Genomic DNA, 13,281 nt, shown 5'->3' with positions numbered 1-13,281 from the left:
GCTCAGTGGCAACTGACATCTGTAAGATTCTGATTTGTTCAAACATGCGAAAAGTTTACATCATTTTAAAGAATTAATTATTATTTAGATATTGAGTAAACATTTTACTTTGCAGTTTGCAACTTAAAGCTGTGGATGAACTACAAAACAATGGTATCACTTCTTGTTCCTCTTAGATCATGTGTTTTAAGGTACATGTGCAAGTTGTCTGACCAAGATTTGAGAACTCCGACAATTAAGAGCATGGCAGGTAAGCTTTTAATTGATTGAAACTCATTGATGGGAAAATTTAGCGGGAGTAAAATTTGCGTATTTGAAAACTTCAAAAGTACAAAAGCGCATATAATAAGAATGAAGTGACAATTCAAAAAACAGTATAGAAAGAACCTCGCGAAGAACGTTTTATTTCCTAACTATTGTGAAATGGGATTTCATTTATTAACCGTTGGGAAATGGAATGTAATCTCCAATTGGTAAAAAAAGAAGTTCTTTGAAACTACACTTTACTAGAGCTTCTTATTTTCTGTCATCTATTATAGCAATCACAATTATGCGTAGCTATATACACACGTCTCCAAAAGTCTTAGCCCCTCTTGATAACTGATTTTTTTGCAACTTACAATTTTGCCACATTTTTCGTATTTGTTTAATTCTGCATTATTTGTTAAACAAATAAAAACGTTTTATGCATCAAATATGTTGTATTAAAACAAAGAATAAGAGCCGCCATATTTTAAAAATTGCATTTGATTACTTTTGAAAATACCTGGGGAGACCAAGACTTTTGGAGATATGTGTAGTTCATTTGAAGCAAAGACAATAATCTAAATTAAAATTTGATGCAGTGTTTGTTACATGCAAAAACGTGTTCAGTTCCTAAGCCATACTCAAAAGACAGTTAGTTGTTTCATAGATCGATGGAGTTTTTAATATAAAAAACAAATAGGATACATAAATGGTGACTTTAATTTCAAGAGGAGCGTTCACAAACTGTGTGTGTTTTTTATTAATATTTACTTCAATTATTAGACTTCATGTGGAATGCTATTAAGGACCCTCTCGATTCTCCAGTAGCCTTTGATGCTGATGGTTTAGATCTGGCATTTAAGTATTTTACTTCCAGTACACTTACAATGAGGTAATCGTATAATATTTTCGTAAATATGTAGAGCTTTTAATATCCAGATATTTAATTTTAGGTTGGCAGGGATCACTCAAATTAATAACCAAATAGGAGTTTTAGCCGAGATATGCGTCGGTGAAACCTTGCCTGAAGCCGAAGCAGTTCCAAGACTCATGGCCGACTGGCTGATCTCTAATAATATAATTTCGCACATTTTTGGACCGAATTTACACGTTGAAGTAATAAAACAAAGTCACATAATTTTAAATTTCCTGGCGATGGAAGGTCGTATCACCTGCGAGCATATGGACGTAATTTGGGCCGCAGCCCAACTGAAACATTGCGCTAAACCAGTACATGATCTTCTGCCAGGGCTTGTTAAGCATTTAGCTACTGGGCCCACGTTACATTTGTATAATTTAATCACTAAATTAGAGCCCAAAGAGCACACCGAGCAGACGCTGTATTTGGCCAGTGCTCTAATTAAGGCTATTTGGTCACGAGGTAAGTTATACAGGGTATTTTTAAATGGTCTGAACATGACCCTATAGCTTAAACCTTAGGTGGAATACCATGATTTAACCTAACTTGCTTCAATACTAAATTTAGAGTAGGATTTAATATTTAGAACCCATACATGTAAAACAAAGATTTGATGAGTATAATCCTAAAATTGTGAAAGATTAGTGCATCGGACATTCTTCGGTTGATACCATTTTATATAAATATTGAATGTCACAAATTGCTTATTTAGCTAATACGGGTTTTCTAGGTTTGTAGGAATATTACAAAGAGGTGCCTGGACGAAAAACGGTCGAAGTGAAATCGTTATTTATCAAAACTAAACAAAATGGTTAAGACTGCTCCGTAATTTCTATATTTTTTTGTATTTTTTTAATAATCTCATATTTTTTAATATTGTACATTTTTGTGCTTTTCTAGAAATACAGTGATTGTGCATGTATTCATCTACGTTTGTTTCTAATGAAAATTAGGCGGAAACAAAATCAGCATGTCACGGTGGACCTTGTAACTTGGGTTTAGGTTCTGGTAGGCACTTGATTATTACAATAATTTGCAAATATTCTTTAAGGACTTTTTTTATACTTCTGATATTTTTAGTTTTAATCAGCTAGCTATCTTTCGCTTCTTAAAGGTATAACTTTTAACAGCGCACTAAAAATGTCTTCTGTGTCTGTCTTTGTAAAGAACTTCAAGGATGGGCAAGTGAATTGTTCTTATTTATAAGAGTAGATGAGATGGTTTTAAAGTTATGCAGACTGAAATCCAATTGGCACGAAACCGATTTCCAATCAAAATTAATACCAAAATTTTGGTGCTTCATATTTGATGCTTAGTTTATAAGAAATCCATACGAGAGCGGTCTAGACTAAGCTCAATTTATCTCTTTTTGTTGCAAGTGGATCTTAATAATAACTGTGATTCTTGGTTTTTGTTTACTGCAGTTGTGAGATTTATGCTATTCCCTTACACTTACCTCCTTTATTTTAGGAGGTGCTGTTCCTGATGTAGGTTTAATAAACGTAGCTGCTTCAAGTGCCGGTATTGCCCTACATAAATGTGCTGCAACATCTTCTGAGAACAGGTCAGTATTTCAAATAAAGTAGCTAATTTAAATTTAAAAAAATATATATAAATTTTGAGATTTCTTCATTTTATCTTAGTTTTTGAAATTGATTTAATTGAAATCTTTGACAGTAGACTTTTAACGTAACTATACCCAAGTCAAACGGCTTTCTAGCACCTTAAGCAATGTGTCTTCCCGATATCAACTTAATATCTAATATAAGGTGGTTTTGAATAATTGGGAGGAACCAATTATCTGTTCTTGGTTCAAACTTACCACGTAGATTAGAACTCATGTATTCTTCAGATTAAACAGAAATTTCAAAAATATTCTCCAGTTTAAGTTATGGTTTTCGTAGCCATTTGATATTGCAGGAACTGTTAAAAGGGAATACATAAAAACTTGTTAATCACTGATATAAATGTAAATCTCCCGTTTTTATTCAAATTTTTATACATTATTTTATCTTAAATATGTACCACTCGCTTAGATTGTAATGTCCGTATCATATTTGTAGAATTATTTTCTGCAGTCTTAATTTAATTGCGGTTTTTAGTGTTTCCTTGGATGCAAGTAATTCTGAAGAAGAGCATGGCGAAAGTACAGCGCATTCAGAAAGTCATAAATCAGATAGTGAGGAGATCGATACAGTTGAAATTGATGACGATGAGCACGGCCACATTGTAGAGGATAATAATGGCCCCCCTCCATGTAAACTAGCTAGGTAACACTAAAAGTACAGTTAATAGTTATCAATTATATTGGTGAAATAGAACGTAAGCGGATCAATATGAGAGACTAATAATTGGAACAAAAAATACGTGACCTGTTCGCTGTGCTAATTTAGTTGAGGCGTTGCTAGCGTGAATATGAAATAAAAATTGGTTTGTAATATTGGTGTAAAAGACTGTCGATGCCAAGATTTCTTGATAATAACATCAACGCAACTTGCCTACAATCGTTTTATCCTCTCTTGTAAAATTTTGCATGTAGTGGTTAAATAAACTTCTGATTTCAACACGCAGATGAACTAGGTTCACATGTTTTGACTCAATTATTAATGATTGTATGCGTTTGGTGCAATATTTTCCTGGGGTTAACAGCCAAATTATTAATATGCTGTTAACTTCAAGCAAGTTTTCCTACAAATGTTATAATGTAAACCTTAGAGTTGGTCAAATTTTTGGTTCTTATTTTATTTGGAAATGTGTTTATTAGAAATTCCTGTCCTATTTTTGGGTACAGATTTCGCCCTAGATTTCTTTGAAAAACATTTTGGGACACATATACAATTTCGATTGAACCGTATGAAATTTAAAATTCAAAATTGTTACGTGCAAATTCGGAATGTTATCTAATGGATGGTCTAAATTTCAAATTTGTAAGTAAATATGCAATGAAGCTATCATATGGACGCTCTTACTGTTATTACCTTATTATAGTGAAGCCATTTTTTCGTAGAAAGCAAATAATTGAAAGAGTGCACTGTGAGGCTCCCAACAGCAGCACAGATACAGAAATTGATGGTATTCCTCTAAAAGCATCGCCGGAGCATGAAAAAGTGAGGTGGCCTTCATCGGTTAAGACGAAAAGCGATAGAAAAGCCCACGTCCGGAAAAAGATTCTGTCTAACTTAAATGTCTTATCTGAGGGAATGGAGACAATTGGGTCAAGTAGTAGTCAAGATGAGGGAGATGCGGATAGCAGTCCCACAAAAATGAGGAAAAGGTATAAATTATTAATAGATAATAATTATATGCAAATAAAACCCGAAAAGTGTCATTTTTTCTTAAGAAAGTATTTTGCGGCACACTTGTAAGCGTAATTTATGTCATCAATGTTTCAGAATGTACTGTTACTCAACATTATTTGTTCTTGCTGAAAAATGTCTTGTTACTATGGTCAAAAGAGAAACTAAACATTATTTGTTTTTTTATTGTGTCTTGACAGAAATCTAAATTTACAGACGGAAGTTTTTGAGAAAAGCACGAGCGAAGCGACAGAAGGGTAATAACAGGAAACGAGGAATTCATCGTTTGGCAGGCGACGACGCTCTAAGCGAGATTGAGGTGGATAGTGATCACGAGATAAAAAATTTGAAAAATCAGTCCGTACAGGCGAGTATTATGATTCCTGCTCAAATTAATTCGCTGGTAATTAATTTTGCTACCTAAGAAGGGTAATGAAAATAATTATCTTCCTGATTCAGGTGCATCAAAGTACCGCTCTGAAACCGAATGTATATTTGGAGGAAAGTTCTTCTTGTAGTGATTTGGGGAAAGAAGAACATACTGTTTCTCAGCAGTCAACTTGTGAAAATTATATTACGGTGCACACAGGCAATCACATTTTAGAAATGCTTAGCGGCGAAGAAGCCGAAGTTGAAGGTAAGATCTGTTTGTTTTTTTTTTTAATTTAATTACTACTGTATTTTCTAAAACTGATTTGCGATTGGATAAATAACTCAATGTTAAAACAGTAAGAAATATAACATGTATACTAATCGAATGAGATTTAAATCTTATCTAGTTCTACCTTTCTCCTATTCAATTTCAACCGCTGAACCATTAGGACTGATTTGATATATCTGTTGGTCCTTTGGTGGAGGTTATAGATATATTATAGTTATAGTAACCTTGATTATTAGGTTTAGGCGATTCTAAATTGCTTTCATAATAGGACGACATATGTAGTATATTGATGAAATTAGCCGTCTAAACGCTTTTTCATTTTAGAAATTCAGAACAATAATTTTCATTGTTTAGGTGATGTCGAAGGAAGCTACTCTTCCAGAATGAGTAATAAGTCTGAAAAAAATATGGCCGACTTCGATGGTGAAGATTCGGTTTGCGAAGACGAACTTGCCCAGCTCACCGAGAATCATCCAAGTTTAAACAGTACTTATGCCATAATACCTCACACGCCAGAAAAGGTATGGTAATTATAACCATAACGTTATGTCCAAGATAAGCATGTCAAACTTGAACATTACTATAAAAGGTTACCATTTTCACTCTTTTAAAGGTGGCAACCTTCAAAAGGCTTGACATTTAGCATTACGATTTTTATAATCATGACTGTTGTCTTATAAGGAGCTTCAAATGCCCTTTTCTTGAAAAACGGTAATCAATAATTGGTATTAATTTAGAACACATTGCACTCTTTCCGTACTAGAATGAATACTTTGAAATACGGCCGACGGTTATCACAAAGGCCACCGTTTTTGTTGAACATCCCACTTTAATTAAGTGAACTAATATTGCATTTTGTAAATTTCAGTCTCCACCAGTAAGAATGGTTGACCCCAGATTGTCCGCCTGTTTTAAACCTGATAATGTGTGTAAACCTGGAAATACCCTACTATGGGACCTACTGCAGGACGATAAAATATGCCAGTTGGGAGAAGGATTGGCTTTAGAGGCGGAAAAAACACTTTGTAATCTTATTTCTTTTATGCCCGATAAGGATATTAGAATGAAATTTATTGAAGGTAAATGTACTGAAACACCTTTCATGATAATTACCATACACTTATTGAGATTGAAAGTGTAGGATACCTATTTTATATCAGTGTGTCATTGTTTGATTTTTGTTAAATTAATTTTGACGGGACAGTTTTGCAGATCCCGATTATATAGGTCTTTGGAAACTGTTTATTTCGATACTCCCCTTTATTTTGTTTATCAAAGATGAGAAAAAATATGAAAAGGGGTGTCTGATAGACTTTAAGTTGTAGCATTTATTGACATGAAACTAGAAATAATCACTAGGGAATCTTAGTTCAGGCTCGAACCGATGACTATTAATTGAATTTTGTTGCAGGTTGCTTAAACAATTTAGCTAACAATGTATCCGTTATAGTCTCATTGCATATGTTACCTAAATTGTTCACATCATTCAGAGGACTAGAAATGCACCATGTGACTCAATGGGCCGAAAAGCAACATCACATGATGACACATTTCTTTAACAATTTAAAAGGTAAGTGGTTGTTTTACATTATCTTTCCCAAACATGCAGTTTCAGTCAGGAATGTTTCTCTTATGCAGATCATTAATACTAAAACGTGTTCTATATAAGTTACTTCGTTCAATAAAATTGTTTTTAATGCTTTGAAGAGTACGATGTTGATCTTTGTTTTATTTAATACTAACTTCGTTTTTGTAAACCAAATACTGGCCATGATTCTTTTAACATTCTGTTTAATTTTGTTTTTATTTCCTTTTACATTATTAGAGACAGGGTAATTCGTTATTTGGCATATTTCCTGATTACGTAGAGTTCAATTTTAATTATTGACATAAAAAATAGACAACACTGAATTCACGACGAATAAATTTGGCTCCACTGACCTGTTGGTTACATTTTTTTTTCACGTGTGGCTTGTTGGTTACTATTTCTATTCTTTTTCAGCTTACACCACGAACCCCGAGAAATCTCTACCGCTCTACAGTCATCAAATTCAAGTCCAAGTTAGATTACAGTTCCTGTCAGCAATATTTTCTCCTGTGGTCTCGCCTAGTACCTTTAAGTAAGTTTATTATTTCAATTTGATTAAAATATTTAAATACAAAAATATTCTATATATTCAGGTTGAGCATAGACCAATTAAACACTTTATGGGAATGTTTGGCCCACGACGCTGAATGTTCTGATGAACTATTTAGTTGGCTGTTGTCACAGACTAAGACTAACGAATTACATGCCTTACGGGTGGATGCTTTAAGAAGGTAAGTTTTTATGACAATAACAACAAAACTTGCCAGTACTAAAGGCGGAGCAGGGAAAAGTTGTAATATGATCGTAAATTTAGCATGTAATGACATGTGAGATTTTCTTTATTCGCATTTCTTAGCTATCATATTTTAAGTAACGAATCATTTCTAGATTATATCTCCACCATTTACCAAGCTTACCACCAGAAAAATTCAGCATGATGTGCTTGACACTATTTCAACATCTATGCAGTTTACATCATCATTTAGAAAGTGACGACAACGACAGTACTAACATTGGCATGGATCACATGTGGAAAATAGCTCTTAGAGCTAACAACACTGGTAATATTATTTATCAAAATACCATTTTTATGGTGATTCTGAAAATGGAGTGAAGTCCAGTTACCAATGATGCATACAAATTCCACTTATTTTCCAAACTTCAATGAGCGTATTTATAAATCTTAATCACCATTTTCAGATGTCAGTATGGCGGCAATCGGATATTTAAATAGCTACTACATGGGCCAAAATCTTCAGTATGAAAGTCAGTTTGTTTCACAATGCATGACGAATTTGCAGGCATCTTCAGATGACTTGCAATTGAGTAGTCCCGGTGAAGAGGCCGCCTTGTTATGCATACAAAGAGCTCTGTTGTTGATGAAAGCTCATATAGAGACGTTTCGAAAGAGGTGAGCTCTAGGGAGAGGCATGTGTTTGCAATTTGAAATAATTAACCATTTTCTGTTAGATATGCATACCACTTGAGGAAATGGGCGTTAGAAGGCAGAGGAATAGGTAGTCATTCAGCAGCCTTAGGTGAGCGATCTAGTACACCAATTCGAATAGTTGTACAATCGGGGAGTTGTGCAGAACGATGTGTTTTGGAAATGTTGCCCACAGGTAAATTCTTCAGAATGTGACACAAAGTGAAATTTATTGATGAGTTAGTGAGTTGGGTTTTCTTAATAAAGAGATGTTGGATTTAAATGGGGAAGATATATGGCTGCGCGGCAGTCTACGATCTACATAATTCAAATTTTTGTTAATTTTTTATTTATTTCTAAAGTGCGTACATGTTTATAATATTTCGTTTCTTAAGTAGTTTTTCAAGATGTGTTTTGATTGAGAATGTCTATCATTAATTTTTGGAAGTTGAAACATTTAATGATTTTGCATTTGTAATAAATATTTACTTCTATCCGTATTATCAGTGAAATATTCTAATTTTTTCCAGATTATGTAGCGGATTTAAGAGCTGAAATTGTAAAATGGTGGGAGGGCATCCTAAAAATTCGATCACAGGAAGAAGGAGCGGATAATCAGTCTAACAGCAATAGTGGGAAAAAGACCGATACATGGATTCGAATTATTACTCAAGGTACGTTATTTTACATCAATTTTTCAGGCTAGATCAACGATAATAAATTACTAATTTTGGTTTAGGTCAAGAACTTTCAATAGATTGTGATGAAAAGTCTCTACAAGAAATGGGTTTTAAGGACAATCAAATTACTTATATTTCGGTGGGAATGTCTAGAAACATGAAAAAGAGAGAATTTTTGGATGCCCCTTCAATGCAAGCCGCTCCCCCGAGGGATTGTTTACCCACTCTTTTGCTTTTGAAACCTATTTATTTTGAACAATTATTCTCACTGATGCATACACTTAGTTCGATGAAAATTATAGTTAAAGGTATGTATTGGATTCATATTCAGTTTTGTACGTTTTATCCGAATAAATGTAACATAAGTATATACATACGTCACAAATTCAAATGGACATATAATGTTTGTGTAAATGAGAGAAGAAGGGCACAAGGTTTAATATTCTTCAGACAAAGATCAACGAAGTGCCGCGAAAGCAGCGAAATTAATACTCGTCTAAATGTTGAAGTGGAGTCGCCGCCCGAACTGACTCATGTCAGAATTTGATAATAAGGCTACGATTATATTCGAATGACAGACAGAATCAATATATCGAAAAATATAGTGGGTGTATCACATAAGATCTCAAGATTCATTAAATTTATTAAAAAATTTCCAATCTAAAAACATGTTTCATCTATTGCCTTATTGTCTCAGTAAAATTTGTATCTGATATCATTTACGATATTACCTTGCTATATGTTATCATAGATATCCTACTTTGTATCTAGAATACATGAAAGTTCCCAAACATTGCTTCAAAATATAACACTTTTTTTTTAATTAGGTGGTCGAGTATTCCCGCACACCAAAGCTCAAGTGCTCAGCAGACGCGTTTGGGACATACTTAGCTTAATGCCCACAAGTCCTAAGTTACTTCAAGGTTTTCAGCAGTTGGATATCTCACTCTCCGAGTTGCTGGATCCATCAAGCGCTCAAAAATTAATGTATTCTTTGTATATCGTCGAGTCACTTAGCATTAGGCAGGGCAAATTTGACGACGATATCGAAGGACCATGGACCAGAAAATTTATACAACATGGAGGTTTAAGATACCTTTATGATATTTTCATGTCTGGTAAGTTAATTTTAATGTGTATGTTTAGAGAACCATCGTAGTGTTTCACACTATTAAATTTGTATAATAGGTAATACTGATTTGTTAAAACTTTTACTTTAATTAAAGGCGTTCTTCAAAGAGATAGCGGAGATGGCAGCGATTGGCAGCAAGATTGTTTAGCCTCTTTATTGAAATTACTGTGCCACTTAGGTCTCGAACCGTTGCCACACGAATCTCGCCCTACAAGGAACGATAAAATTGTTATACCTCTCTTAAATGAAGCAATGATATCACTGGTAAGTTTTAAATAATCATGCTTTCGATCTCTGTCAGTTTTATACGTCAGTTTCTCTTCAGTATACTTAATTTTGTACAATATCTAGGTGGACGTAAAAACAACTATGCCTAAATTGACATCAATCCTTAAAGAAGCTTCTCTGCCGAAAGATCCTAATCACTATAAGACTGGATTTTGGGGTCGGGCTCAGGTACGTTAACTTAATTATTTAATGTTTAAAAACGTTTACTCGTAATCTAATGTATAACGTCAATATAACTTATTACCATTAATTGAAACCTATTTTACTATTATTTCTGTCCGTGTCTGTAAACTTTTTCCACATTTTTGAATCAAATTATGTAAACTTCTTGTGAATAGTTTAGAAAATTTATAATCCCATGTTTCTAGCACGGTAATTTAAATAATATTAAATGTATTTTGATGCTATTGACGACAGTAGAAAACTATAAGAAACTTCAAAAATAACTGTGAATATGAGAAGCCATATTGTGTACCATGTGGAACAAGAGATAATACTGACAATTTAAACAGTATGCACTAAAACTGAACATAGATTATTAGAGGGTCAAAATACATCATAGAAGCTAAATCCATTTTTGAGTTTTAATATAAAAATTAAATAATGTATTCAATAAGGAACATTTAGTTAGGGTTTTGTGCTAGAATCTGAAAAGCCTTGTATAGATTTAAGTTTTAAAGTAACATTTTTACTTTTAGGTGGTACATTATGCAATGGCCTTACTGGTATCGTGGTTGCACTGCAGTGAAGAAGCCAGATTGGGACTTTTTGAATCTCCAGATTTCTCAATTTGGTTACAGAGGTAATTATTATCAATTCTTTAGGTATATTACAGAGAAAAATATTTGAAGAAATAAATATTAAACCTTGATCCGTTCTCCTGAATTTCATCCCAATATAGCCCGGTGCACTTTTTGGTAGCAGTTACTGATATATAGGGTGAAACTTCCAGATTTGTTTAGTGTTTTATTTCATGGTTCTTCCAAATTTTCAGATATTAAGTTGAATGAAAAGAAAAGATTTTTCTTTTTCTCAAGAATGGATAACTCCATCTGAAAGTGTTGTTCACATTTTTTTTATTGTCATCATTGCACTTGCTCTTTTCCTTTAGGTTGGTTTTAGAAGATCCTGAACCAGCAGTTCGTAGGGAAGTGTGTTCACATATATACCGTTTATGCCTTGGAGTGTCGTCAAGAGGCGAACATATGGATAGTACGTTAGTGGCTCCAATGTTGGCTCGTCTTCTTTCGTATTTAGAGAATGCAGAGAGTATGCGTCCGCAAAAAATGGAATCTATGCAACCTCAAGAAGAAGGAAAAGAACCATACGGTCCGGCATGTAGGGATTATTTTTGGCTAGTGTCACGGTAAGTGTGTATGATGGTTTTGATGACTGGATCGTTTTCTGATGAAATTGGTAGAAATAATTTTTTCAGAAATAAGACGTGTTGCAAAACATCAAGTGTGCTATTTTTTTAAAATACTATTATAATTTCAAATGTCAAAAAATATGAGGAACTTTCTATTTATAAAAGATCATTTATCTCAACAGCTAAGGAACATTTTTAAATTTTATAAAATATATATATATATATATATATATAAAGTGCTTTGGAATTATTTTCACACATCTACGTGTTGTCTATAATTCAAAATTGGAAGTTTAAAGGTGTAAAAGTTTTTCAATTTAAGATTTTATCAGTTTTCGATTGTGTTTTTCAAATGTATTATAGTTTTACTTTTTGGCGATTGACAATTATGCATTATATTAAATTTTTTCAGCTTAGTAGATAGCCTTCCTGACGATCTAATAAAAGAAAGTATAGAAGAGCCGCAAAGTTGTGTGATAGATATCAATGAACTGACATCAAAAATTAGTCTTTCAGTATTAGCGAGAGATTATCTTGAAGCTCGGCATAGAACCGTAGAGGATGATGGTTTAATCGGGCTATTGAATCTTCTAACCAATTTATTAAAGCACCGTCCGCCGTTCCAAACCAACAAAGGCGGTCAGGAACTCCTTAGTGAAGTAAATATATCTGCTCCGTTTGACATGTATCATTAAACTTGATTTCTTATGTTTCCCATTTTTTTGCAGGTTTTTGAATTCTTGTTTGCCCTACCGAATCCGAAGTTAAGACACGTGCCAAAGTGTAAGTCTCCGAGATCTCGTACGGCTGCCTTTGATTTGTTAGTAGAATTGGTAAAGGGATCCCCAGAAAATTATGCTATTTTACACGAAAAGCTATTGAAACAACACCAACCAGGTAAATTTTTAAACCTACTTGTTTTCTTAAAGTGAGTTTACTAAATTTGATAAAGTAAGACTCTTCAATTACATAAAACAGTACTGTTTTGAATTTTTATTTTATTTTTTTGAGGGGAATGATGCCACATAGACTGGTAGGGGTCGTTGGAACAGAGGCACACTATTCAGAGTTAAAACTAACTGAAAATAATATTTACCTTTTAGTAAGGGCCCGAACAAACAGCATTGTTAATGTTTCGAGGATAAAATCTCAATTATTTTTAACTCAGAATAGTGTGTTATTCCGCCTTTCCAACAACCCTACTGCTATTCCCAATCCATAAAAGAAATAATAAATAGGTCGCCTCAAATGTATAGAGCATATTTATTATTTTGATTATTTTGATATGTTATTAGGTCCGAATTCGCCTTATCCCTGGGATTACTGGCCCCATGAAGACGGTCGATCAGACTGCGGGTACGTAGGCCTTACAAACCTAGGCGCCACATGTTACATGGCTTCATGCATGCAACACCTTTATATGATGCCACAAACACGCGCCTCAATTTTGGCTGCAAGCACCGAGGAATCCAAACATGAGCCAACTCTTAAAGAACTGCAAAGGATGTTTGCTTATTTACTGGAAAGCGAAAGAAAAGCTTATAATCCTAGAAGTTTTTGTAAGGTACGTACCCGGCGTTTAAGTTTCAGTTGAATCTGTAACAAAACCGGAATATCTAATTATGTACTTCAACAAATACCTTTCAAAATTTTAAAACGTAGAATGTTTTCATTAA

The 13,281-nt window shown here is 33.7% G+C and overlaps 1 protein-coding gene across 1 annotated transcript in view; it reads left to right on the top strand.

Annotated features, from left to right (window-relative positions):
• puf (ubiquitinyl hydrolase 1 puf) overlaps nt 1-13,281 on the top strand; it is a 30,842-nt gene that overhangs the window by 4,717 nt on the left and 12,844 nt on the right. Inside the window, exons 4-29 of the mRNA XM_066401324.1 lie at nt 116-250; nt 1,030-1,138; nt 1,200-1,627; nt 2,636-2,729; nt 3,268-3,435; nt 4,173-4,439; nt 4,678-4,864; nt 4,921-5,098; nt 5,477-5,643; nt 5,991-6,201; nt 6,534-6,692; nt 7,125-7,242; nt 7,304-7,441; nt 7,599-7,771; nt 7,911-8,121; nt 8,181-8,332; nt 8,667-8,810; nt 8,876-9,124; nt 9,644-9,934; nt 10,043-10,212; nt 10,300-10,404; nt 10,935-11,038; nt 11,348-11,602; nt 12,018-12,264; nt 12,334-12,502; nt 12,901-13,169. Of these exons, the coding sequence (XP_066257421.1) occupies nt 116-250; nt 1,030-1,138; nt 1,200-1,627; nt 2,636-2,729; nt 3,268-3,435; nt 4,173-4,439; nt 4,678-4,864; nt 4,921-5,098; nt 5,477-5,643; nt 5,991-6,201; nt 6,534-6,692; nt 7,125-7,242; nt 7,304-7,441; nt 7,599-7,771; nt 7,911-8,121; nt 8,181-8,332; nt 8,667-8,810; nt 8,876-9,124; nt 9,644-9,934; nt 10,043-10,212; nt 10,300-10,404; nt 10,935-11,038; nt 11,348-11,602; nt 12,018-12,264; nt 12,334-12,502; nt 12,901-13,169 (4,898 nt within the window). The remainder of the gene's footprint in view (nt 1-115; nt 251-1,029; nt 1,139-1,199; nt 1,628-2,635; nt 2,730-3,267; nt 3,436-4,172; nt 4,440-4,677; nt 4,865-4,920; nt 5,099-5,476; nt 5,644-5,990; nt 6,202-6,533; nt 6,693-7,124; nt 7,243-7,303; nt 7,442-7,598; nt 7,772-7,910; nt 8,122-8,180; nt 8,333-8,666; nt 8,811-8,875; nt 9,125-9,643; nt 9,935-10,042; nt 10,213-10,299; nt 10,405-10,934; nt 11,039-11,347; nt 11,603-12,017; nt 12,265-12,333; nt 12,503-12,900; nt 13,170-13,281) is intronic.

This window comes from Euwallacea similis, chromosome 22, assembly GCF_039881205.1.
Source record: "Euwallacea similis isolate ESF13 chromosome 22, ESF131.1, whole genome shotgun sequence".
In the NCBI taxonomy this organism is placed as follows: Eukaryota; Metazoa; Arthropoda; class Insecta; order Coleoptera; family Curculionidae; genus Euwallacea; species Euwallacea similis.
This window is presented reverse-complemented; position numbering and strand designations above follow the sequence as displayed.